The sequence below is a fragment of the Sebastes umbrosus genome, chromosome 5, assembly GCF_015220745.1.
Source record: "Sebastes umbrosus isolate fSebUmb1 chromosome 5, fSebUmb1.pri, whole genome shotgun sequence".
Classification (NCBI taxonomy): domain Eukaryota; kingdom Metazoa; phylum Chordata; class Actinopteri; order Perciformes; family Sebastidae; genus Sebastes; species Sebastes umbrosus.
This window is the reverse complement of record NC_051273.1, coordinates 6,907,103-6,933,764: the sequence shown is the minus strand read 5'-3', so window position 1 is coordinate 6,933,764 and position 26,662 is coordinate 6,907,103. Positions and strand designations below refer to the sequence as shown.

Below are 26,662 nucleotides of genomic sequence, written 5' to 3'. Positions count from 1 at the left end.
AAGTGAAACATAGTGTTTGAAAATATGAACAAGTGTGTTTGTAAGCTACGCAGCCAAACAAGGTTGTGTTAGAACTAAATAACAGTCTGATCTTATGTTTTTCCTTATCACACTTGTAATGAACTAGCTGTACTCTGCTATACAAGAGCAACACTTCTTCTTTATTTTCATGCTTTTTTCATGATTCATAAATTGATGATGTTGATTTTTTGCGCTTTAGCCTCGATCTTTTAACACGATATCATGTATGTTGCCTTCAGGTGCATATTTAAGACCCTTTTACAATATTTTCCTTTTGAAAAGAGTCAGCTGGAAACATGAAAACGTCAGCCAGAGATGGCGGTTTCAACCAACTCATTAAGCTACCATTTGCCTATTTAGCTTATACAGCTGATTTAAATCTGCTAGCAGCAGGTGTTAATTCTGCCCGCCACATTGACATTAGCTGGCTAGAAATGAGGTCCCTGATTTTGTTCACTGCTGTCTGAAATCAAGATCCAAGTTATTTTAAGAAAATACTAAGAATTTCAATTTTGTGAAATACATAAATGCTGTTTCAGAACTGAAAGCTTGACATGCTTACCGGTAGTACCTAAGGGGAGCAGTCAATTACCTAATTAAAATTGTCCTCTCAAAGTGTGTAGTTGGTTGTATTGAATACTCTGTCCTCTAATTAGGATCTTATCAGTGAGTAAATTGGGGTAGTAATGAGGTTCCCACAGGAGTTTATGCTCTCACAGCTGGAAGTCAAAGAGCGCTCTGTCAGACCGGTGATATAATCCTGACATTGATTCAGCGCCTGTGCACATTCCTCGCAGGGGGAAATTCACTTATCTGCTCGGACAGCAGCAGACAACAAATCAGCAGTCAGGAAATGAAATAGGGCCACTGTGGCTAAAATAGCGTGTGATCCCGCAGGATGGAGGAAAGGCAATTGTTTTGATAAATTTCCTCTATCTTTCTCTCCGCCACTTGCCTTTAAGGTCGTTTTGATATAAGACACCATATAAAACACTCAGTTAAAGTACCACAACAACTCCAACGGCAAGGTTTCTCTGTCACTGCATGTTATATCGACTGCAGTGAGTCACCCTGGTACTCAGTTTAATGGAGATGTATTGCTGCTTCTCGTTAGTGGGGCACTATTGATGGTGGGGAGACAATAGACATCAGGCTCTGAGTGGTGCTGAGACATGAGTTTAGGGTTGATTAATGTAGCAGCAAACAACTATTTGCTATGTAAAGATATAGAGGAATAATGTCTACCTGAGCAGATGATGAAGTCACTCTCCCTCTATGTGTGTTGTAATCTGAGCTTCTTCTTGCTTTGTTGACATCGCCGGGCCGGTTGCATGTTCCTTTTAGTGCATGTAAGCGTGCCCCATTGGGTAGCTCACGGACGCTGCTCTGCACTGCGCTCATACGACGGTTATAGTTGATAACGTCGTCCCGACCAAAGGCGTTGCCACGGAAGCATAGCACCTACCCTCTGGTTCCCCCCCAGGTTAACACTGTTAGCTCTTTCAGGACTGCTGTTGTTGTTTTCACTGTTAGCGCTGTTAACACCATAAGCTGTGTGCCGCCAGTTTAACAGTCATTATGTTGAGAGCCGTGCGGAGGCAATAGAAATGCTCCCAATCTCACATTTAGCACCTTTAATGAATTAGTGTACAGACAGATAGTTAATCAGCAACTATTTTGCTAATCAATGAATAATTTCAGTCATTTTTAAAGCAAAAATGCATTGAAACATTCCCTAGTTCTAACTTTTCTTTGTCTTATATGATAGTAAACGTAATATCTTTGGGTTTTGTACTGTTAATCAGACAAAACAAGACATTTGAGGACGTCACCTTAGGCTTTAGTAAATATTGATGGACATTTTTCTCTATTTTCTGCAATGTTATAGAGTAAATGATTAATCAGTTAATAGAGAAAATTAATTGATAAAGAATCTTTTTGTTAGTTGCAGACATAAATCAATTAATTGGTCGACGGTATGATACTCAAAGACCTTTTTGATAATGGATTAATTGTTGAATGACATTTATCTAGTCAAAATCCAAATCGTTTGCCGGTTCCAGCATCTCAAATGTGAGAATTTGCAGCTTGTAAGTAGAACTATTTTGGATATAGAGAGTGTAATTATACTCACATAACACTATACTTGGGTAAGTATATTCAAAAACAGATCATTGAAAAAGAGCAGCGGCTGCACACTGATTTCAAACCACAAATTTATTCAGGTAGACATGGTTCGATCTCAGGTCAAAATCAACTAATTGGGATAGAAACTTTGTCTATTCAATCTGGCAATAACTGATTTTTTGGCCACTTGAGGGCACTAGAAATGAATAGCGAACACCTCTTTAAATTGATGTGGTGAACCTGTTAGCGAACAATTGTTTATTGACTCCTCCAGCAGTTACAGAGCAACATTAACATTCATCTGGAGTCGTGTTTGTGTCCACCTAATGAATATAAGTTCAATATTCACTCGCTTGTAGCTCTGTTTTTGGTCTTTAACAACTCCTGACTGGCTCTTTAGCTGCTAAATGCTCCACTATGTTCTGCAGCTAGTCTCTAGCTGGGTCTGTCTGCTGTTTAGCGTTGAGCAGGAAGTGTGCAGTTTTTTGTTTTTTTAGCTTTTTCACTGAAGGGCAGCTGCCTGATTCGGCCGAAAACAACACTATTCTGAGAACAGTGATTTAGTGAAACAGTAAATTTGCGGGCGCCATAGCTAAACAATGAGCTAGAACTTGCTCTCATATAAAGCTCGAAGCTCTAAATCTCTGTGAAGCCGAGAAGAGCTGCAGATTCGAGTGATAATATCCGTTATAGCCGCTTTGAATACATTTGTAGTTTGGAGTCAGTGTGCAGGTGTTGTTCCTTTGTATATAGACTAATACAGAATTTGAAGACATCACTCTGGGCTTACTAAAGTAAAAATATACTGTTATTGAAAATGAAAAAAACAACAAGAATAAATATAATTGAAATTGAAAATAATTGTTCGCCCTTCTTGTGATCCACTTTGAGTTCTGAGAGTCTGTTTGTTTATGACTTTCAGTAGCAGCTAGTTGTTCTGTTCACCCTCAGGATATTTGGATCAATGCTCCTTCTTTCTTTCTCTTCAGGGTCTACAGATGATGGTTATTAAAGTTTTATGCTCAGCCTTGCAAAACAGGTCCATTAATCATTTAACTTTGGCTTATTGCAACATTTACCCAACACTGGTGAAAATGAATCTTTATCTGGTCGACTCTGATGGTGGATGCGCAGAGTTTGGGCCAGAGTAAGCTCTAAGTAGGGAACATAACATATGAGGTCATTAGCAGAGGCAATAGCCTTGTGAGGAAGTGCTATTGGAGTACATTACATTCACCAGCCTAACAGTTATTTAGAATAATTTACATTTTAAAGAACGCGCACAACATTACTCTTCCTGGCGTGTTACTGTCAACTTAGACTTTAGTAGAGAAACAAAAAGAAGGAGACGTGCATCTCCTGACCTGCTGCACACACACACACACACACACACACACACACACACACACACACACGCACACAAACACACACACACAAGTTATTGTATTGGTGTTCTGCTAATTATAATGTGTGCTTGTCTTTGCAGTGCTGCTATTGAGGAGACTTACTCCAAATCAATGAACAAACTGGCCAAGATGGCCGGCAACGGGAGTCCACTTGGGTGAGTACCACCATATAAACACAGGACAGTACAGCAACTTCACCAAACAGCCATTCCTCATCCCCTTACGGTTAACTTTATACCGTTGGAAGGTGTTTGTTACTGTAATTATACATGAAATGGTCATATGGCTGCATATGAGATATGAATGAGTACCATCTGCATCACTAAATGTTCATATTTATGATTAAAATAAAGCCCTCTCCGCTATTTAGCCTGTGTGGTTTAATTATTATTATTATTATTATGCATGCTTCATGCTTGTGTATGTATTTCCTAGGACTTTCGCTCCCATGTGGGATGTGTTCAGGGTGTCTTCAGACAAACTGGCCCTCTGCCACCTCGAGCTGATGAGGAAGATGAACGATCTCATCCGGGACATCAACAAGTACGGAGACGAGCAGGTCAAAATTCACCGCAAGGTACGCACCTGGGATGAGGATGCTTTACCATTATCCTGGCAAAACACTGTCTGATTTGTGTGCCTGTGTGTGTGTGTGTGTGTGTGTGTGTGTTTCTGTGAAGATAGACTTGTGTATTTTGTCATTGCTTGCCCTTCATCGAGCCTCTGTCATCCTGATCTAATTTATCTCACAGATAATCACGTTACTGTCTTCTCCCTTCATGGCAATTGCTGCAGTTCCCCTTAAAGTACAATTATGATCTGTACAGGATGTCCGTGTGTTGTCTTTTTCTTTGTGTGTGTCTGTGTGGATATCACCCAGACAAAGGAGGAGATGGTGGGGACAGTGGAGGCGGTGCAGGCGCTGCAGGTTCAGAGCGGCCACCTTCAGAAGTCAAAGGAGGGTTACCACGCCAAGGGTTTGGAGCTGGACCGGCTCAGGAAGGAGGGAGCGCCCCAGAAAGAACTGGAGAAAGTTAGACACCACTTTCTCTATTTTCAAGATTGTTTCCAGATTTTAACCAGAACAGAAGCTAGTCAAGTGTCCTATGAAAGAAAAGAAGAGGGTTGATTAACACAAATTGGGGGAAAAAAAGACGCTTGTGTCTAGCCTTGCAGATAGTTTTTGTTTTATTTGTTCAGGTTTTAAGATATCTGTCTCTGAGATATCTGCCTCAACCCCAATACAATGAAAGTGAAATAATTTAGCAGCTGCATCTCTTTCCAAAAAACATGTCGCACATACCCCGAACAATTCACAGACTTAAAAAGTCTAAGAAGAAGTAGTGAAGGATCACTGTGCTCACTCTTCTTTACTCTGTGTGTTTACATTTTTAAATCTTTAATTAAAAGTAGGGCTGTCAATTGATGAAAAAATGTAATCATGATTAATCATATGATTGTCCGTAGTTAATCAGGAATAATTGTGATTAATCGCATTTTTTTTTATCTGTTCGCAATTTGCGTCAACGCATTATAGAAATTAGTTGCGTTAATGCGTTCTTATCACATTAACTTTGACAGCCCTAATTAAAAGTATATTCAAGTCCAGAGCTACTCCATGTCTCTCAGTGCATCTTGTGGACAACTGGAAGTGAATTAGAACTTGACAGATTCAGTGTCCTGCATCAGTATCTCTCAGTAAGCTCTGGGATGTCGTGTTATTATTGTCTGTCTTGTGACCCTATAATCCATCATACGCTTGTTTGTTGTTTTCCACTCATGAGACAAGAGTGTCTGTTATATTGAGGTTAAATTAATTAGATTCATCCCGTCTTGACAATCATGGAAAACAACATTTCCTAACTGGTCTGCTCTTCGACGACAGCTCTGTGAATAAATAGCCGTTCTTGTTTTGAAGGTACCGTCTGAATACTGAATGGAGTAGTTGTAATCACGGGCAGAAATTGTTCTCATTCACTCACTAAGCTATTCATTTTTATTTCAGGTTTGTGAATGAGAGTCTATAGCTAAAGGCCATCATTTTCCTTTTCCTTTTATTTCTCACTAGGCGGAGCTGAAGTCTAAGAAAGCGGCTGAGTCATTTGCGTTGTGCATCGAGAAGTACAACCGCGTGGGAGGAGAGTTTGAGCAGAAGATGAGCGAGTCCTCCCAGGTCAGCTCTGACTCCAGCTGGGCCGAGGGCCACTTCTTTCTCTGTCTCTCTCCCACCCTCTGATGTGGTGTCTTTTATGGATTTCTCCTTCTCTTGGGCTTTATCTTTCTCTGTATCTCCCTGACTCACCCTCTCTGTAACCTCCCACCACACAAGAACTCCATCTTATCCTTTCGTTTTTTCTCCTCTCATGCCTTTCCCAAAAATGGAAACCTCAACCCCCGACTCCTAAACACCCACCCGCTCGCACACGCATGCACATCCTGCCCCTCATTACCTTTAATCACTGCCTCCACACTGCCATGGTTACTGCTGCTGTTTCCATGGAAATCTTCAACAAACCCCAATGAGCGTCTGTGTTTTACATTTGAAATGATGACTGAAATCCTTGTGACCAATTATTTCTTGTAATAGCTTTGGGGGGGGAGATTCGCTCATTATTATGAAGGGGTATGTTGTTCATGGGAGAAAAAAACGTGTCAAAAGATCCAAGAAAAAATGGAGGCAAACCAAATCAATAACACATCAGTAAATAAGAGACTAAGATGCCTTTTATCAAACATTAAACTAGAGGAGATCACAAGATAAATTCTCTTAAGGGCACTTCCACGCCTGTAGTTTGGTTGTTTGGTCTGGATCAAGGGAAAATAAAAGACACATTGTTGTCTTTAAGATTTGGTCCAGTTGTGTTCATACTGGCTTTTTTAAAATGAACCAAGAGCTGTAAACATTAAGTCTTACAGACCAACAGGTAACTCATTAGCCGTGTTCCCATTTAGATATTTTATGCACATTTTGAAGTACCGCATTAGGAAAGCTGTATGGAAACGTCAAAATTCAATAAAACTTCCTCAATTGCACACAAGTGTTTACGCTCGCTTGAGGTGTTTTCTGTCGAAAAATAGTTGATGTGCTAAATGGATTATAGAAACGCCTCTGCCGAATGAATTTTGACATTTAACTCGCATGACTCATCAGGTGTTTCCGCTGTCGCCGTCTTCCCAGATATTCCGATAACGCCTGAATGCTTGTCTTTGTCTCCAGTCAGCATTAAACATGGCCAATAATAGCTGACATGAAAGATTAATTAAAACTTGCCCAATTGAAACAAATTCCTGAAGACCTCTCTCCATGTTTCCCTCACAGATGGGCTGGAGACAGTTCAGAAAGGAGACGGTGCACTGAGAGTCCGTCTCCTGTATCTGTGTCATGTGGGTTTCGCCGCGGCCCCGCCCCTTTAGGAGACTAGTGTTATGTCCTGAGTCTATTAATTCCAATGGGAGAAGTGAACCTGAACACACATTATGACTGATTCGTTTGCCCCATAGTCACCGCAGTAAATATTGGACCACATACCTTTGAACATTCTGACACTAAAATGGCATTTTTCAGACCGACAAATCAGGAGGAAATGAACTGTGTTCGATACCGTTCTCTGTCTCAGCAACACACTCTTGTGAGATGTGGCAACTAACATTCGAACGCCCTAGCTAACTAATTTCATTATAGCCCATAGTGCCAACTTCTGAGGAAACTACACTGTAGCCGAGTTTATTCGCTCCAAACCAGTTGATGCAAGTGCGCCGAATTCGCATTACTCTTTTTGCGACATTTCAAAAGTTTGCTTAAAAATCGCTTCACACTTGAATGTAAACACGGCTATTGATTGGACAGTTTTGGCAACATGGACCCATGCAGGGGAGTCTAATGCCAGTGACTGATCGCAAGTTATGCTGCCCATTACTGCACCCTTATGAGTATATTTATCTTCTCTGGTGCTCGCAAAGAACTCACGGAAAATGAGATAAAACAGACTAAATGTTGGCTTGTGAAAGCGCCCCAAGATACTGGTTCTTACAGCTTCAAGGAGTTTCAGGAATGAAGAAGTTTTCAATCACAGATTTATCCAGATGTAAAGTAAGTAAAACCTGAGGTCGGTTTCACAAAGACATGGCTTACTGTAGATCTAACTAAAAGACAGACTTAAGACAGTCGTCTAAATTCATCTGTTGCACAAAACTAGTTCTTCAATATCTTAAGTAGAACTAATTTGCTATGAATTCTGGGTAAATTAAGACTTTTTTCAAACTAATACATGACTGAACATCTTACTGGGAAAATTCATCGAATTCAGAGTGTAATAATACAGAAAACTTAGAGTATTATAAAATCTCCCCACAGTGCAGCAGAGCTGAGATGTGGTGGCTTCCAAATGTGGCAGAAAAATTAAGACTTGTCTGAAACTACAGACAAGTCTTAAATACTGGCCCCTGGAGTCGTGCCACATGGCAGATGGGAATGAAGTGCCCCGCTGAAGGCCGACAGCAGTTGCAAAGAGTCAGCGGAGAATGTTTTATGTTTGCACTTTCTGCCCAGTTAATTGGAGAAAAGAAACTGGCAAACTCACTGCTCACAAATTCACTACTCAAACATTAGCCAATGGCGCTATATCAAGACAATTCCCCTGAACCAGACAGCGACAAATGAGCTGGCTGAATTAAAAGCAGGATCAGACTTAAATACTAAATCCTCTCAAATTACTGCTGGTTTAAAGTCCTGGCAACGCAGAGCCTCCTCTGCTGGCTGACTGCCTCTCTGTAGCTGCTCCCGAATCCTCAGCTTTCACTTTATTGCATATAAGTGAAGTTTAAAGTTTCTGTTATTGATGGCTGATTTCTGTCTGATTTTGATTCTGGTTATTTTTCCTGAAAGTTGCATTTATTAGTTTTTATTAAGAGACAAAAGCCCAATAGAAACAAACAGTAACAGTCACAGCAATAAATATTTATAAAACATACTAAAAACAAACAAGCAACAACTGAAATAACAAAAAAACAGACAAAACCAAAACATCTGCCTGAACAGACGGCCTCATATCAATAAACATATCCCGCACATCATAAAGCTTATTAGAGATAAACAAGATAAACAAAACCTTATTCTCATAAACAATTTCATGCCATTATTTTGTTGAAAACTGGAAAATCAGCTTCCTGTCAGCATAATTACTGGAAAAGTAGCATTTCAGTGGAGTTTTAGGATTTCACATGGTAACAGTTTTCTGTTTTCTTGATCATGATGTGTGTGTGTGTGTGTGTGTGTGTGTGTACATGTGTGTGTGTGAGCAGAGGTTTCAGGAAATCGAGGAGGTCCACCTGCGGCAGATGAAACAGCTGATCAAAGGATACTCCCACTCCATAGAGGACACCCATGTTCAAGTGGGACAGGTGTGTTGTATTCACTAAACACTGCTCTGATGACAGAGCAGCATTACTCTCCACCAAATATATAATGTTTTCTTTATTCAATATACTTTTATTAAAACTTTTTTTCTCATATTAAAATTAAAAGGAGTAGCGCCCCTCTCAGCGTGTCATAATTTAGGACCCAAAAGTAAAACTACTCTTGTGTCATGTGAATCATGTACCAACAGTTTTTTTTTTTTCTTTCATCAGGCAATGTTTGGAGTAACGTTTAGTTAAAGCTCAGTGGGATAACTTGTAGGGGTTGGAATCACGAGAGGCCCCACGATACAATATGATCACGATACTGAGGTCATGATACGATCTTATTGTGATTTTAAACATTTTGCAATATGCTGAGATTTGTGATAAAATCTATTGCGATATATTGTGATTTTTTTGCAAATTATGCAGTTTGTCAACATTTGTTTTATCTGATAAGATACAGTTTTCTCTCTGTTTATCTCAGTGTTTTCATTCACATATCTTGAGGTCAGAGGTCAAGGGACCCCTTTGAAAATAGCCATGCTAGTTTTTCCTCGCCATAATTTAGCTTAACTTTGGAGCGTTATTTAGCGTTCTGAGCCCTCTACATCTTCTGAAAGACAGAATAGTGTCCGGGCCGGGTTGTTAAGAGGTTAATAGATCATATGATAAAAGATCGATAATTGACGTCCATGTATCAATATAATATTGCCACGCAAAATATTGCTATGCTGTATCGATTTTTTTCTCCCCATCCCTAATTACTTGGCACAACAATGGAACCCTGGTCAGATGGTCAGGCATTTGCAATTATAGTTTTGTTCCTCCTGTTGCATGATTGATGACCATTTCTGAATATTATGAACAATATCAGCAACATTTCAGTTTCAAATTTAACATTACCATCCACCAAGACTCTAGTGTCTACTGAGGGTAATCAAAAGTTATGTGCAGCTCAACACTTCCCGTGCAGCTCAACAGTTTCATGCTCATGTTCACCAACAGTACACTTGAGATCAAAAGGCATTTTTTAAAGATGCATACATTAAGCTTGATGCATCGTTACATCCTGTGGGACTCAATTACAACACTGGTAAAAGTGAATTAAAAGTTAATATCCTACTGTATTCAACTATTTTTTAAGATTAAAAGCTTTTTAAAGGATGAATAATCATTGTGCTCTGCTGCAGGTCCACGAGGAATTCAAGCAGAATGTGGAAAACATCGGCATCGATAACCTCATCCAGAAATTTGCGGAGCTGAAGGGCACGGGCAAAGACAGGCCAGGTACAGCTCAGCTCACCAGGAGGAGTTTTTGGCTTGTTTCCAGTAGGAGTGAAATAAACACACAAATTCAATCAGCAGCTTACATAACAATACAAATATGAATACATCCACACTGAAAACAGAAATGTGGAGGCGGAATAATTTCATAGTGACAAAATACAACAGTGAGTGAGTGGTTCAACTACATGCATATATTTGTGTTTGTTTGTTTTCTGAATGTTTTTTATTTTTATCAAACCGCCTGACGTCTGCAGCTCTGGTTGGTTTTGAGGAGTACATGACAGCTTTAGCACCAGAAGGTGGGAAGAAGAGTCGGGCAAAAGCCTTCAGGATCCCCGGCCTTGGCAAGAGGGACAAGGAACCCGACTCCACGTGAGTGTGCGCTCAAATACACACACTGATCTTCTGTAATTGAATCTTCGTTCTTTGCTACTGGCTACTGTCTGAGTTACTACTGCATAATGAAAACAAAATACATCTATGTGTTTTTCTTATTTGCAGAGACTCGGCTGTGACGGAGACAGCCGTAAGTAGCAGATATATTTCACACCCAAACACTCCAGCTCCAAAACCACTGACTCAATTATCAGTCCTGTCTGACTCCTAATGCTGCAGTTATCCCTGCAGACAAATGTGTTTTGTGTGAGTGTTTGTTTGGGGGTCGGGGTTGGAAAGAGAGTCGTATACAAGTGTGTGTTTGTGGAAGAAGATGAGCGGGAAATCATGAGTCTGTGTGATAATGACATGACTGACGGTGTGGGGTTTCCCAGGTTTATTCTGATACTTCTGAGAAGAGGTTTTTGAGATACTTTGGCAGCGAGAGGGGAAGTGCGTAACTGCCTATGACAGTGTGTGTGTGTGTGTGTGTGTGTGTGTGTGTGTGTGTGTGTGTGTGTGTGTGTGTGTGTGTGTGTGTGTGTGTGTGTGTGTGTGTGTGTGTGTGTGTGTGTGTGTGTGTGTGTGTGTGTGTGTGTGTGTGTGTGTGTGTGTGTGTGTGTGTGTGTGTGTGTGTGTGTGTGTGTATTTATGAGTGTGTGAAAGGGCTTTGGGCACTGCCATATAACAGACTGATGTCGAAGAGGAGAGTAAACAGCAGATCACAAGGCCATTGATGCTGCTATTTTACACTTTCAAGGGCATTAAGTTTCTGACTGTAGTAGTAATGTTAGCAGAGGTCACTTTAAAACATGTTGCATAAGAATATATACACACTAACACTGCCCATTACCTTAGATTCAACATTATAATAGTTATTATTAAACGAAAAATCTGCAAAAGTTGCATTAATACTGAAGCTTAATTCGTTCTATATTTAAAAAAAAAAGTACAATATTAGTGGGAAGTTAGTCCAGAAAACAAGCTTTGGATCATAATAGTGTTCTAATTGCTAAAAATATATCGTTAAGGGTGCCCCGGTAGCTCAGGTTGCGCCATGTACTAATGCTATGTTCACAGTACGAGCAACAAAAGTAACAAAACGGCCAGCGTGGCCAGCGACATTGTCGACAAGTTGTTGTTGAAGTGTTGTTCATGCAGTCGTTGACGTAGTTGTGTTGTTAAATAGCACTGGGAACTGACTGACGGCATTTTTTTTGTTTGTTGACAAAACGCAACATGGTTACCTTTATTTGTAGTGTGTCACGCCCGCCACGCAGTGTCGTCAGTTTGTAGCTTCATGTCACCAGCTTCCATTGAAAATGACTTGACGAATGTTGCAGTGTCGCTAATAGTGTGAACACAGCTTAAGGCTGAGTTCATACCTCGGCGGCCCCGTTTGAATCCATCCCGCGGCCCTATGCTGCATGTCGTCACCTTTCCGTTCTGTCTTCGGCTGTTCTATCAAATAAAAGCGCCCAAAAAATAATCCCCCAAAAAATGGTTTTGAAGGGACGTTGACTTAACTGAATCAGTGGCTGGATAAAATTTAGACAGGACTTTTGGGGAGTGACAGCCTGTCCGACTTGAAGCTGCATTCAGTGATATCTGGCCACTAGAGGGCAGAAGAATTCTAACACAAGCTGACCGAAAAACACCACTGATATCATCTCCTTATAAATGTGTTATGAGTAATGTGTTTGCTCTATCAATTCACATTTGCCTACTTAAACATCTAGCAGACAAAATTACGATCTCTTTGGAGTCGTGTTTCTGGCCACCTGTTGAATTTAAGTCGAATATTCCCTCTTTTAACTCTGTTTTTAGTCTCCTCCAACTTCTGAGGGAAATATAATATATTGGAAAAATATGCTTTTTTGCATAATTTTGGTGGCTCTACACTTTATAACAGTGAAGTTATTGAATATCTTTCCCAATAAAAATTCACAAAAAATTATGCAAAAGCATATTTTTCCAAACTAAGGGTTGTATTACGACTATGAGGAGACCATTGACGTGTGAAGTCATTTTGGTGGCACTACACTGTATTACACTGAAGTTATGGAATATTTTTGTAGCATCTCTTTTCGGCTTTGCACTTTGTAGACGGTCCCTGACCACTCATCTCACAGCCGGCTGCGCATAGAGACCAATGTTGTGTGTCCAGCTCGGAGGTCCAGCTTGAGGGAACAAGTTAATACAATTTTCTCCTGGGGGTCTAGATGGGCTCCGTACTATTTACACTATTTACAAGTTGCATATGCTACTTTATTTAACAATAGTTAGCTGGCCGAATGGCTTTCTGACAAAAAGCCCTTTCTAGCAGACAGATGTAGTAGTAGTAGTAGTAGTAGTAGTAGAGGCTAGGGTTTGAGTCCCATGAGATGCCTATTTTTACACTTTGTTGACTTATTATTTTCTGTTTGATTAGGTTTATGCAAAACAAATACTTTGTTATGTTTAGGAAAAATATGCATATAGTACATATATACATACAGTATCTAATGTGTGCCCAGGTCGGGTGCAAAGAATATTGTTGGCTACTGAAAAATATCAATGGCTCCAGTTACGCTTGTCACGTCAACTTGACCTACTGAGAACTGTTTACTGAAATCAGATCTAATCAAACACCATCTGTATGTGTCCACACTCGGTCTAAAAATAACTGCTCCCACGTTGGCTGGATTGTAAATCAGGCCTCCCTCATGTCTTATTTTGAAGATCATATGACCACAGCTGACGTGTAACCAGACATGCTGGCTCAAAGAAATGATTTAAATCAAAGTGAAAGCACACCTGCAGCTTTAGCACACCGCTTTGTTTGACCTGTTGGGTATAACAGTTGTCGTAGTTAGTCACTGACTGACACCTTCATGTTGGTAGCGTCTGTTTATTCACTCACACACACAAACTCTGATAGAAAGCGCTCAGTGGTTCATGTTGGCTGCAGTGCTGAGTTACACAGTATGACAAAGCACTTCTGTGTGTCAGATATGAGGCTCAAGTGCCATTTGTCTCCATGTTGCTGATCCAGCTGGTATCTGACTCCCTCTCTTTCCCTCTCTCCCTGTGTGCGTGTGCGCGTGTGTGTGTGTGTGCGTGTGTGCGTGTGTGTGTGTGTGTTTGCACATGTTCCCGTTCATATAGAATTCACCCCTGGAAGTAGACGATGAGGGATTTGTCATCCGAGCTGACAGCACACACAATGATATCCTTTTTTCTGCTCACACATGTTCCGCCAGGATAATTCACCATAATATCATATTAAAACTTTTTAATGTTTCATTCTTTAATTAATAATCGTTTATAATCATTCTTCGTTTGAATCATGTTACTTCACACTTACAGATGTTCTTTCTGTGCCATTGATTAATCTGCATATTTTTTTTTTTATATATACAGTTCCCTATAAAAATGATTCACCCCCTTGGAAGTTTTAATTGTTAATTATTAAGATCACTTTGAAGAGATATTTTTTTTAATCTTTAACATTAAAGGGACTTTTGCTGTTGATCATATTATTGCCATATTAAATCCACATACAGTAAAACATGAAAACTTCCAACCGGGATGAATACTTTATGTAGGCATTGTATTTTTCTATGTATCATTTAGTCTGTAAAATATTAACAAATGTCATAGGTGATGTTTTAAAACTGCTTATTTATGGGTGGCCTTAGTTAGTCTGTCCGGGGACCTTTATTGCATGTCATTTCCCATCTTTTTACCCCCATTTGCTGTCGTCTTTCTACCGTAAATGCTCTAATAAGGGCATAAAAACTAAAGCCCTCCAAAATAAATACATTTAAAAAAATGCCTACTTAGTTTGACCAACAGCCAAACGTATTCAGTTATATGAACAAGACAAAATAAGCACCTCTTCCCATTTCTGAAGCTGATATTTGGTATTTTACTTACAATCATTTTTGATAAATTAACTCTGGATGTTAAAGGTTCTCTATACGATAACCAGAGCATTAATGTAGCAGCAAACAACTATTTGCTATGTAAAGATATAGAGGAGTAATGTCTACCTGAGCAGAGGATGAAGTCACTCTCCCTCTCTGTGTGTTGTATTCCGAGCTTCTCTGTGCCGGCTAAGCTGATGCCATGTTGAAAGCTGTGCGGAGATAATAGAAGTGCTCCCAATCTTGCATTTAGCACCTTTTAATGTTGATTTCCTGTTGGTTGACTAATTGCTAAACTTATCATTAACCATATCTGAGTACTGAGCTTTCACAAACATATAAAACACACCATCTGTTGAATGGAAACGAACCACAGTTGGAAGCAGATTGTAAAAACACAGTTTGTCTTCTTTAAATTCACTTAATTTGGAAACTAAGACTAAAGATGTCTGAAGGATATCACAAACTTGTCTCCTTCACATGACGCAGTTTGCACCAAATTAAACTTCATGAAACTGCTGAATAGACTCTAAAATGTCCCCTAACTGAGATGGAGGCATTTTTAAATGAAGCGTAATCAGAAGGTCGGAGATGAGAGGTGGGTTTAACCAATTTCTTCACACAAACGGCCACATTCATGGCCTCCTTAACTGTAGAGCTCAAGACATTTATAAAGGTCTCTCTCCTATTTGTTGACGAGGTAAACGTCTGCATGGGATATGAATGAATTGTCCTCCCTAACCTAACACTCCATGTCCCGACTCTCCAGCCCTGATCCGTTTATCAGGAGCAGCTCTCAGTCCTGACAGCTTCGCGATAACAACTCTTCCTGACTTTGTCATTCCCCTCATCGAGCCCCCCGCCTGCTCAGAATAAATGGTTCACATTCATCAAGCGCCTTCATGCTGCACACGTCCCTTAGTTTCTTTGAATCTTCTAATAAACGCACCTCACATGACGTGACGCAACACGTCCACGTGCAGCAGAGTGCAGTCCAAACACAGAAGAAGGGGAGGTGACTTTCACTGGAGGGGTGATGGTGCGGCAGGAAGTGGCGGTTTGGCTGTTTGAAGCTCTGCAGCCCTCACCTCCCGCACACTGCCGTGCTTCTGCCTCTATTTGTGTTTTGCATATCTGTCTGTTTTGCACTGCACTCTGCTCGCCTGCATTTAATCAATCTTACAGTGGATCAAAATGACTCTTTGCTTTTCAAGGAAGTCACAGCAAATAGTAATATTCACCGATGACCAGGGGTAATAAAACTTGCACCCGGTGTTTGTAATGTACTAGTACTCCCATGTATTCGGTCTCATATTAGTTTTATTTTTGAATAGTGTTCTCATTGGAGGTATTGAGTATGCTGAAGCCTAATTGATAGTATTTTACAACTGCTTTTAATTTTTCATTCTTCTTAATTTTGTCCTAAAAAGCTCACAAAATTCGACGGCTCACGTTACTGCAGTCTTGGAAAGGGAGGAGTGAGCGGAGGGGTACTCAGATGGTTGCAATCTGCAATCACACCACTAGATGCCACCAAATCCTACACACTGTACCTTTAAGAGTTTTGCAGAATGAAACTCTGTAGTGAAAAATTAGCCAAAACAATCGTAAAATACTGTAACGTCATCCAGAGAAGGGCCTTGTCTTTGATTTTGTCAAACAACATCACTTTTCATTCCCTGTTTACAGTATGAGCTTGTTCTCCTTGACCATCCTCTCTCTCTGTACGCTGCTCTGAGGAGAAGGAGAACAACTTTTACTCCAGTGACTCAGACTTCGATGACGAGGAGCCCAAGAAGTTCCACATCCAGATCAGACCGGTCGCCAGCAACAATCGCAGTAACTCCGCCGCCACAGAGATAGAGCTGAAAGCCACCGTCGGGGCGCTCACTCTGCCACCCAACAGAGGAGTCCGGCAACAGGTTTGTTTTTTTGTTTTGGTGTTTCTGTCATGTCCTGTATGTTTTCAGGATCCCTCTGAAGACATGAGCTTTTTTCCCAAAATGTAGAAATCTAAAACTGTGAGTTAAATATTCTTAATCCAGATTCCCCTTACCTGACTATTTCCTGAGCTACTTTCATTCCCTGAAGAAGATATATTTACCTCAAATATTGTGTCCTCAAGGTCGAGAAGAAATCTCCATGCTCAAATCTAAACCTGTCCTAAATGACTAGAAAGGAAAAGGAAGTCAGATTTTACATGCTTAAGGATAATCCTGACAATATTATATTATTTTTTTTATCGTCAACCATTCCGATAGAAAAACCAAACCAACAAGTAGTTGATCATACTAACGAGTTTCGTCTGTGTAGCTAAAGCCCGATACATCTTATTCATCAACTTGTTGTCCAACAACTATTAATTTTTCACTGTTCCACTGGGAGACATGTTCCTTCATTACGATAAACATGAGTGCTGTAGATTATTTCGAGCCCTGCTGCTGTAAATACCACAAGTGTGTGTTAATTTGCAGCTGAAAATAACCCTGAACCAGCACTATTTATTCCTGTTTGACTAACTAAAATCTACAGTGTCCTGCTGTTTTAGGGAATTACTTCTGTCTTCATCAGTAGGGACCAGTGGGCTTAAAGCACAGCGCCACGGACAGGGTTATGTTTTTTTTTGACAATCAGAAACGTATAGAATAACACCATCCTTTCCACTGTATTGATCAAAGCTGTCCCCTCCTCTTGACTTTCAGGTGTCAGTCAAACGGCATCTCTCCAGTAAGTTCAGTCAAATGTGTCTTAATGTTTAAGTTAATGTTTGTTAATGTGCAACAAATGTCTTTCCTGCACCATAAAGCAATGGGAAACATATTGTATGTTGTAGTCTATGTTGTGTACTATATTTCATGTGTGTCTCTGCAGGAAACTCAAGTACTGCAGGAGGTCGATCAGAAGAAGGCGAAGGTGCCTCCCACAGGGGTGAGTCTGATTTTAGTCTCTATTTTTCCATATCTATCTGTCTGTCTGTCAAGCTCTTCTTTTTTATATTTCTTATACAGCTGAATCGATTAATTGATCAATAGATGAATCAATCAACAAAAAATGACAATGGAAATTGGGCCCTTTTTTTTTTTTTTACTATTTTCTTACGTTCTATAGACCAAAAGATGAATTGATTATTAAGAAAATAATCTGTTGAAAATATTTATTAGTTGCAGCCTTAACTTTGTACCAATCTGTACAGCAAAAGATTGTCATCAATCATCCAGTGTTAAAGTCTGTCATGATACCTGTAATGGAGGTTGGAAGTTTCTTTCCTTTCATTTGTTTGTGGTTGTAATTTAAAACAGATGAAAACCATTTCTCACACACGCTACCACACAACCACATCTGTGGGATTTAAGTGATTATTCCTTCCTGCAGCATCTCTCTACCTCCAGCCTGTGTAGCCTCAATGTTTCCCTCTAGACAGAAAATCGCTTCATTGGCTGACCTTGCATGAACAGCCACCCTCCATTAGTCACAGCCGGCCCTCTGCTCGTGCTCCACAGCATGTTTTATCACCGAGAGGTTCGTTAGCCGCCAGCAGGTTAAGGCTGGAGGCTGCAACCTGCTGCTTCACAGCAGCGGGGAGTCTCTCTCTCTTAAATCCAGAGGCAGCAGGATTAACGATGAGCATCTGATTAAAGCGGTCGCTCTGCAGCAGCAGCAGCAGCAGCGGTGGCTGGAGCTGAGTGAGACCGGTCTAATTACTGGTATTTATCACAGAGAAGGTAAAGGCTGATGGGATTTTTCCTCACGCTGTTCCCTCATCTCAGTCGATCTCTGCTTCCCATCAACGTTGTGACAAAGAACACCATGCTGCTGATTAGTCCTGATTAGGGAACATCCTCTGCAGTGAGCCACTGTATCTCATTGAGTGTGTGCGTGTCTGTCTCGTCACAGATGGAGAGCAGGAGGGCCTACGCAGGTCCACCTCCAGTCCTGATCACAGCAGGTGAGACGGCTCTGCCCTTCACATCTCATGTCTGTCTGAGCGGTGCAGAGGGGGAGACATATTTGGAGGTTAAATTGCGTCATCGGTGACCTTTTCAGCGGTTTGAAGCTCTTCAGGTTTCCACCTCACAGTCCGTCCACTGTCACATCCTTGTTTTATTTTTGTCCATCAGTTCATCTTACCTTCGTCATCTCATTCTCTCACTGTTCTTTCCTCCGTCTTCAATTCCTCTGCAGCTCAGACAGAGCACCAACCTTTTCTTTTGCTTGATTTTATAGTAATAATAATAATAACAATGAATAATAATCATTATTATTCATTATTTCTATAGTGCCTTTCAAAACCAGAGTTACAAGATGCTTCACAAAAAAGTTTAAAGGAACATCTTACACGATCATGCATCCAAAATGCAACGTAAACAGGGATTTTAAGTAGTGGTCAAGGGAAATAAAACAAAATGTAAATTAAAAACATAAAAGATATTATGCAAAGGCCAAATTTAAAAGCATTTAAACTGAGGCACTGACTCAGCTGATCTGACATTGAGAGGGAGTTTGTTCCACAGCGCTGAGCGGTGGGTTGTTTTTAAAGAGGAACAAAACCAAAAAACAGACCAGAGCACCTTTGCAATCAATGCAATATAAAGTCTGTGGATGCCTAAACATTACACCCGTATGTGGTCTCATTACAACATCATGGCATTAATCTGCTGCAATAACAGACTCCACTCTACTGCAATGGCTTTCCACAAGATTTTGAAACGTGGCTGCAGGAATTTGCTTCCATTCAGCCACAATAGCATTAATAAGTTTCAACATGTTGGGTGATGAGTTCTGGTTTGTAGTCGGTGTTCCAGTTCATCCCAAAGCTGGTGGATGGGGTTTAGGTCAGGGCTCTGTGCAAGCCAGGCAAGTTGTTTCACACCAAATCATTTATTTATGGACCTGGCTTTATGCTGGGAGCTTTCTCATGTTCAAACAAGAAAGGGTGAAGACAATGAAGAAACATACAAAAAACAGAAAAATGTAGAAATACAGTGGAAAAAATCTGGATGCTATTTTTTTTGGTATGGTTCGAAACTCTGTATATTGAGTCTGACATAGTTTCTTATCCGAAATACCTAACTTTACCATCTCTCTTTCTCATCACCCCCTCAATCACTCCTCTGTTTTCCCTGATTTTCTTTCCTCGTTTCTTCACCAGGTTGAGTTCAACAGTGTCGGGTTCAGACAGTCTGTTCGGACCACCGCTGGAGTCGGCCTTCAAGTCCAAAAGCTTTGATGGTCGGGAACAACTCAGAGAGCAGAGCGCTTTTGGTGCCTCTGAATGTAAGAGTTGTTGTTGTGTTAAAGATATTTTCTCTCTGTTCATATTGACACCATATTGGCCCAAATATAAGACAATCTCCCCCTTTTCCAACAGCTGTTTATGATGAAGATAAACACCCACAATCAGACTAGTTCAGGTGGGAAATTTCCCTTAGATATAATAATCTTCATCCTTGAAGCCTTATATTTTATAAAAGTCAAAACTGAAATAAATAAATTAAAGAAAAATTGTAGCTTATCTACAGTAGGTGTGTTCTCATACACCTGATGAATGATTTTCACTGGTGGTTAGCATTTTTCAGATTAAGTATAAACAAACGCACGACCACACACGGGCCCTCCACCCCGATACGATAGAAAACGAACAAAACAAAAAAGGTTGCCAGAGACAAACAATTGTCCAAGCATGCCTTGATATGCTGCATCTTCAGCACTGTGATGGAAATGTCCATACATTGTCACAGTCCGTGGATGTACAATTTGTGTGATTTAAGAGGTAGTTCATACAAACTGTACATTATGCCACATTCAGGAAGGGCACATGAATAAACAAACGCTACTTAGTTGCAGCCGAGTCGATTTGATTTCTGATATAATCAATAAATGGACCCCAAATCATAACAAATGTAAAGTATGAGTCAGATGAGGAGCACTTAATCTCCAAATAAAGACAGGAAAGCATATCAGTTAGGTAGATTTCCATTCTCTCAAAATAACCCTTTTAGCTATAATCATCATAAAAAACATTAAAGCCTGCTGGCTCTCATATGGCAGTTTTAAGGGAGCGTTCAGAACAACCCAAAATGGCAAATACACATGTCTGGGTCATGTTTCCCGATAAATATGCTAAGTAAATGAAATTTTTCCACCCAAGCCCAGAAAAGAGGAGTCTTTTTTTATACATTTATCCTATGACATGAAGTCTTGCATTAATGGAACAGTCTTTAATCCTCCACCTCCTCATCTCAAAGGGCATCAGATATCAAAACCAATTTCCAATCCTCCCTTAAATGACTAGAAGAGATTGGGATATCAGATGTTTACTTGTGGGGACGTGAGAGATGCGTTCATAGGAAGTGTGATGGAGGGGGTAATGTGTCAAACATGTTTTTGTTGCTAAGGATGTCTCTGATTGTTATACTTCAGACTTAAGTCTTTTCTTCCTTGAACACCTGCTTTTATGAATATTTAAATGTATAGTCCTCGAATATGATACGACTACAGCTGCAAAAACAAATCGACTGTATCTATCTTGATCACCTCTGATTTTCTGCGCTGTATTGATACCCTGTATTGTGTTTGATGTGTGTGTGTCAGATGCTGCCTTCTCATCCGACTCCTCCTCTCCGGAGAACGTTGAAGACTCTGGCCTGGACTCACCTTCCCATCAGCCCCTTGGGCCCTCCCCTGAGCCGGTGGGTTGGGCGGCTTGGCCTCCTGTGTCACAGAGTAAAGAGCAGACGCAAACACTGGGACGACCTGCGGACCCTTTCCTCTCTGCTTTCCGTGACCCCTCCCCTGGTCGGAGTCCTCACCCGCAGGACAACCCTGCCAGCGTCTGGTCCGTCGCCTCGTCACGTCCCTCTCGTGTCCCCCCAGATATGGACCCCTCATCGATGCGGTTTCCTGCTTTCTCCCAGACCCTCCCCCCTCCTGAGATGGAGTCGTCGGTGTGGAACTGCAAACACATCCCCCCTGAGGACCCCTTCCTTGCTGCGTTTGAGAGGACTGTCACCCAGGAGACGTTAAACTTGTCTGACGCCTGGGCACGTCCACCGCCTCGCCCTACCCAGGAGGGCAGGGGGATTGAGGGGCGAGGGGATCCGTTCTCCATCGCCCTCGCCGACACCAAGACACTCCCAAACTCTTCCTCCTCCTCTTCTTCTTCCTCCTCTCATCGTAAAGACAGAGACAGAAAACGAGACCAGAGCCTCCCACCTCCTGTTACTTCTGATGACCCGTTTGCGATCACAATGATTGGCAGCCCAACGCACCAGTCGACGCTGGCTGCAGCAGCTGCGTTAATCCCTCCACACAGCAGCAGCAGCGGTGGCGGTGGCGTTGGTGGCTCCACCAATAGCAACAGGCTGGTACTCGATGCTAATTCAAGCTCTTTGCCTGCAGCTCAGCCTAAGAAGGAGCTGATGCACTGGAACTCTGTCCACAACCCGTTTAGCGAAAGTGTCTCTGGAGGGCTGAGCAGCTCCAAAGCACAGGATGGAGGAGGGAAAGGAGAGGGAGGAGGAGGAGGAGAGAGGAGGAAACATCGATCATCAGACAGTGAGCCTCGCAGGAACGCCCCTCCACTCACGAGGCATTCAGGACCACAGGAGGATCTGTGTTTTTCCACAGATAAGGATCAAGACTGTCTGGATCTGAACACTCAGATATCTTGCAGTACCGGCTCGCACAAGGGTACGGATTTTTTGGCATTTAAGTTTTTATTGAAGTTGGCAGCAAGTCGAGCTTTAAATCATTTCAGGGTTACAAGAGTAGTAACCATGGTGTAAAAAAATAAGAATATAAATTAATAAACAAATAGAAATAAGATACGTAGAAAAGTGAGATACCCAGTCAACAATATAATCAAATTAAAAGAAAACATGTCACATTCACAGGAGGTTCTTAGCTATGATTGAAATCTAAAAGTCAGTGTCCCAACAGGAAACTAACTTTTAGTCTGAAATAGTCATAGGATGCAATCTCTGCCCTTACATTTACATATATCCATTTCCTAAGCAATGCACAAATGAGCCACAGTAGATCAGGGAGAAGCCTAAAAGTGCTGCAACACTCAGTTGCATGTTCCACCAGACACAAATACCACAAGGCAGCAGGTGTATGAAGTAACACATAAGTGCATAGCAAGTTACGTTGTTAAAGAGAGAGATGGAAGTAGTATGTAAGTAGAGAAGAAGTAGGTCTTCAAACAATTTGTAAAGACCGAGTTCAGTATCTCGTTTCACCACCGAGTGAGCAGCAGGATTGAGATTTCCTGCCTCGCAGTGATAGTATGACTAGTCGTCGTTGAGATGGTACTGAATGAGAAGGCGTATGCTGGCAGCCCTGCCATAGGGGCCTTACAGTAGTCACGCTGAGAGACGACCTGTACAAGGAGTTGAGCGGTATAATCAGCGGATAAGACCTTTCTGATGTTGCATGATACGAAGCGACATGACCGAGTGACCGATGCAACACACTCAGTGTAAGTTAGTTGGTCATCAATAATCAATAATGTACTCAGTCCTCAAAATCTGGAGTTTTAGCTGTTTTCCAATGCTTCACATAATTCTGGAGGCTGAAAATGCACATTATGATATATTTACTATTTTACAGTAGCCCTAGTGCCTTAATAAACATAAACCAAGAACCAACCATCTACCCAGAACGGTTAAATATAGTAACATTTGCATTTACATTGCAGGAAAGTCCCCTCTTCTAGTTTACACTTCATCAGTTTAATTCAGATTTATCTAATAAAAGCACACCTCTGCATTGAGACAGCATTTTTTAATTAGTCAACACAAAGCCTAATCTTTCCATCAGGGGCCTGTCTGCTCTGTCGTTCATTAGGGCTTATGCAGCTAAACCTTTTTTTAGTTGATATATCAGCTGCAAGGATTTCTTTTATGGAATTATACATATGGGATAGTTTTATGGTTATTAGTTAACTTAATTAAAGCAGAAATACCAAGCATAACCTGGTTCTACCCTTTAAAATGTGAGGATTCACTATGTCTTATGTGATGGGGAACTAGATATATTTGCATTTTGGACTCTAAGTTGGAAAAAACAAGTGATTTAAAGACATCAACTTTGGCTTCAGGAAATTTTAATTGTGAAAAAATTTGATTTTTCAACTATTTTTTTACATTTTATAGACCAATAGATTAATGAAAATAATCATTAGTTGCAGCCCTAGCTGATTTTGTTAGGTTTATAGTTATAAATCATAATCATCAGTCATAAAAATGCCTTTTTCATCATACATACTTACATTTTTTTCTCAGTAGCAATTACTTTAAAGTTCTTACACTCCATAAAGTCCCATTGACGGTAAATAAAATTCTGAATCAGAACTCTGACTGTTAACGAACCAAACTAATCCCAAACATGGTGAACCCCTTGTACTCACTTAATTAAATACCTTCATCAGGTAAAATTAATGTAATTTCATCATAAATTCATACAAATGAATGAAACATCGCTCTTAAAGTGAGTACAAGTGAGGCAGGATTGTTTGGGTGTTTCTTTCTCACTAAAAGAGGAAAATCTCTGTGAAGAATATTCAGATTCCAACAGGATGCTAAATCCCTCTATTAATCCAATACAAATAAAATGTTATTAGGTTTTGAGCCAGCTTGTATTTGGCAGCGTGTCTCGTTCAGCTCGTCTCCGTCTGTTCTGAACACGACTTCTGACTGATTTTAGAGGATGTCTGTCTCTTATAATCTTGTTTCCCTGTGAGATTTTCAAAGTGGCTTTTAGTCACTTTGTGTGTCTGTGTGTTTGTTAGGGTCCAAGCACAACTTCAGACAGGACACAACTGAAGTGGTCGTAGCTGCTCCTCAGAGAGCGACCCGGGTTAAGAGGACGTCAAGCCGAGTCAGCGGCTGCGAGAGAGTGAGTTAACAGCTCTGCTAATTTAATGCATTTATATTCTTCTAATATTATGTTATTGAGCTCCCTAATACTCCGTTGTATTATTATTTAGATATGAAGGGCACAGTTTTATTGCAGATAATTGTTTTCTGCAGGCAAAATGAAAAACTGAAATAATGGTCTTGTAATACTGTAAATATTACCTTTTTGAGATGGTTCTAAAGGTTATAAATGCAAATATATAACCAAATTCATGTAAAATGTATACATGCTAACTACAATATGTAATATTTGATCCAGTAGGGGCATCATCTCTATGAAAATAGTGCCAATATTGCCAATACTTGTGTTTCAGTCCCGGTCTCTGTGCTCCTCCCCGCTGCCGGAGCCCAGCCCTTCCCTCACCTCCTCCTCCTCCTCCAGCCCCAGTGAGTGGGGGCCTCAGGCCAGGGACACCGACTGGGCGGGTCAGAACCGAGCGCCCAGTCCTGCCAGGCCAGGACAAGCCTCGCCTCTGCCCTACCAGCACCAGGACCACCAACCAAGACAGTGTAAGCCTCAGCACATTAATAAAGTGACACTACAGGATGGATGCTTGAAAGTAGCAGCAAGATTTCTGTTGAAGTGAGCATTCAGCAGCAAGAGAGACAGATATGCTTAAAGGGATTGTTAGGGAAATGCATGTATTCGCTCTCTTAACAGCATGATGAATTATGACATTTGTTCTCTGCAGTGCACCTGTCACGTGGTCCCAGTCCCATCTCCCTCAGCACACAGGAGGCCTGGCCAGTGGCAGCAGCCATAACAGAATATATCAATGCCTACTTCAAAGGTGGACAACACAACCGGTCAGCATGATTCCTTTTTTACAAAATCACAGAAAAATAAATTTTGCACGTTCTCTGCTCTTAAAGGGGAGGTCCTGTTTTTACATGTCAAAGTCTGTTTACAGGTCTTGGAGAGTTTTACTGCACATGTGAGAAAAGTTGTTTAAAGCCTTTTATGGCTCCAGAGGGAGCTGTGTGAAGTCTGATAAATTGCCTCAAGTGATGTCACTTGAGTCAGCATTGGTCGGGTCTGAAGACTACAAGTTTGCGAATTAAACAAATGTTGGGGTGTGGAGTTAGAAAGTGTGAGTTTACCAGTACCCGCCGTCATGTCTGCTTGAAGCTAGCAGCTCCAGCCACTACTAGCATAACACACTTGAATGGTTGTATCTAGAAGGTAGTGGAATAAAAAAGATAATATCTCCGGTTCTGCTGCATTGATTTAGTATTGCATTTCCATAAAGCTGGGGGATATGTGAAAGGCAGATGTGGGAAAAAAAAAGGTAAAAATCCAAGCAGCACAGATTGAGATACAAAAACTGATGTTAATGTGTAAAAGGTGACGTTCCCATTTAATGCCAATTTTTTTCGGGCACTTGTTAACAGAATTAATTTTAACTTTGTTTCTGTTTTCCTTTCTTCCTCCAGCTGTCTGGTGAAGATCACAGGTGACCTGACGATGTCCTTCCCTGCCGGCATCACCCGAATTTTCACAGCCAACCCCAACGTTCCCGTGCTCAGCTTCAGACTGGTCAACATCTCAAGGATCGATCACTTCCTGCCAAATCAAAAGCTGCTCTACAGGTCAGCTGGCGTCAGCATGTTGAGTCCAAATTGTTTTTTTTTTGGCATTTCCAAGCCTTTTTTAATTGACACAGTGGACAGTTTAGAAAGGGGGGGAGAGAGCGAGAGAGGGGGCGACATGCGGAAATGGCTGCAGGTCGGATTCGAACCCGGGCCGCCGCGGTTAGGACTCAGCCTTGTTACATGGGGCGCCCGCTCTGCCAACTGAGCTATCGGGGCACCAACAATTGTGTTTTGGACTGTAATGCGATCCTTAGCGTCCTGTCCCTGTGTCTCTACAGTGATCCATCTCAGAGTGACCCCGACACCAGAGACTTCTGGTTCAACATGCAGGCGCTGCAGCTCTACCTGCAGAGAGAGGCTGAACTCAACCCTCAAGCCTCGTACTACAACGTCGGCCTGCTCAAGTATCAGGTCAGGATTTAAAAAGACTTTTCTACGTTACTGATATTTTCTGCATTTTTGGGCCATTTTAATAAAATTTCTCCTTCTCAGTTGCACCGTTTAACTCCGGTATCTTGGATGGTGTTACTTAAAACTTCTTAAGTTAATAAACATTCAATACTGATGCTTTATTTTTCATAAATCAGAAATAAACATGAATGAATGAATTATTTAAAATAAATGGTGA

General features: G+C 41.0%; 1 protein-coding gene across 1 annotated transcript in view; it reads left to right on the top strand.

Annotated features, from left to right (window-relative positions):
- The window catches only part of fcho1 (FCH and mu domain containing endocytic adaptor 1), a 67,240-nt gene that overhangs the window by 33,951 nt on the left and 6,627 nt on the right, over positions 1-26,662 (top strand). Inside the window, exons 4-23 of the mRNA XM_037769092.1 lie at positions 3,635-3,709; positions 3,990-4,131; positions 4,435-4,587; positions 5,623-5,727; positions 8,856-8,954; positions 10,145-10,241; positions 10,496-10,613; positions 10,743-10,767; positions 13,764-13,824; positions 16,253-16,446; positions 17,227-17,251; positions 17,396-17,452; positions 18,419-18,470; positions 19,674-19,798; positions 21,116-22,213; positions 24,315-24,421; positions 24,756-24,951; positions 25,134-25,248; positions 25,876-26,031; positions 26,313-26,445. Coding sequence (XP_037625020.1) covers positions 3,635-3,709; positions 3,990-4,131; positions 4,435-4,587; positions 5,623-5,727; positions 8,856-8,954; positions 10,145-10,241; positions 10,496-10,613; positions 10,743-10,767; positions 13,764-13,824; positions 16,253-16,446; positions 17,227-17,251; positions 17,396-17,452; positions 18,419-18,470; positions 19,674-19,798; positions 21,116-22,213; positions 24,315-24,421; positions 24,756-24,951; positions 25,134-25,248; positions 25,876-26,031; positions 26,313-26,445 — 3,133 coding nt within the window. The remainder of the gene's footprint in view (positions 1-3,634; positions 3,710-3,989; positions 4,132-4,434; positions 4,588-5,622; positions 5,728-8,855; positions 8,955-10,144; positions 10,242-10,495; positions 10,614-10,742; positions 10,768-13,763; positions 13,825-16,252; positions 16,447-17,226; positions 17,252-17,395; positions 17,453-18,418; positions 18,471-19,673; positions 19,799-21,115; positions 22,214-24,314; positions 24,422-24,755; positions 24,952-25,133; positions 25,249-25,875; positions 26,032-26,312; positions 26,446-26,662) is intronic.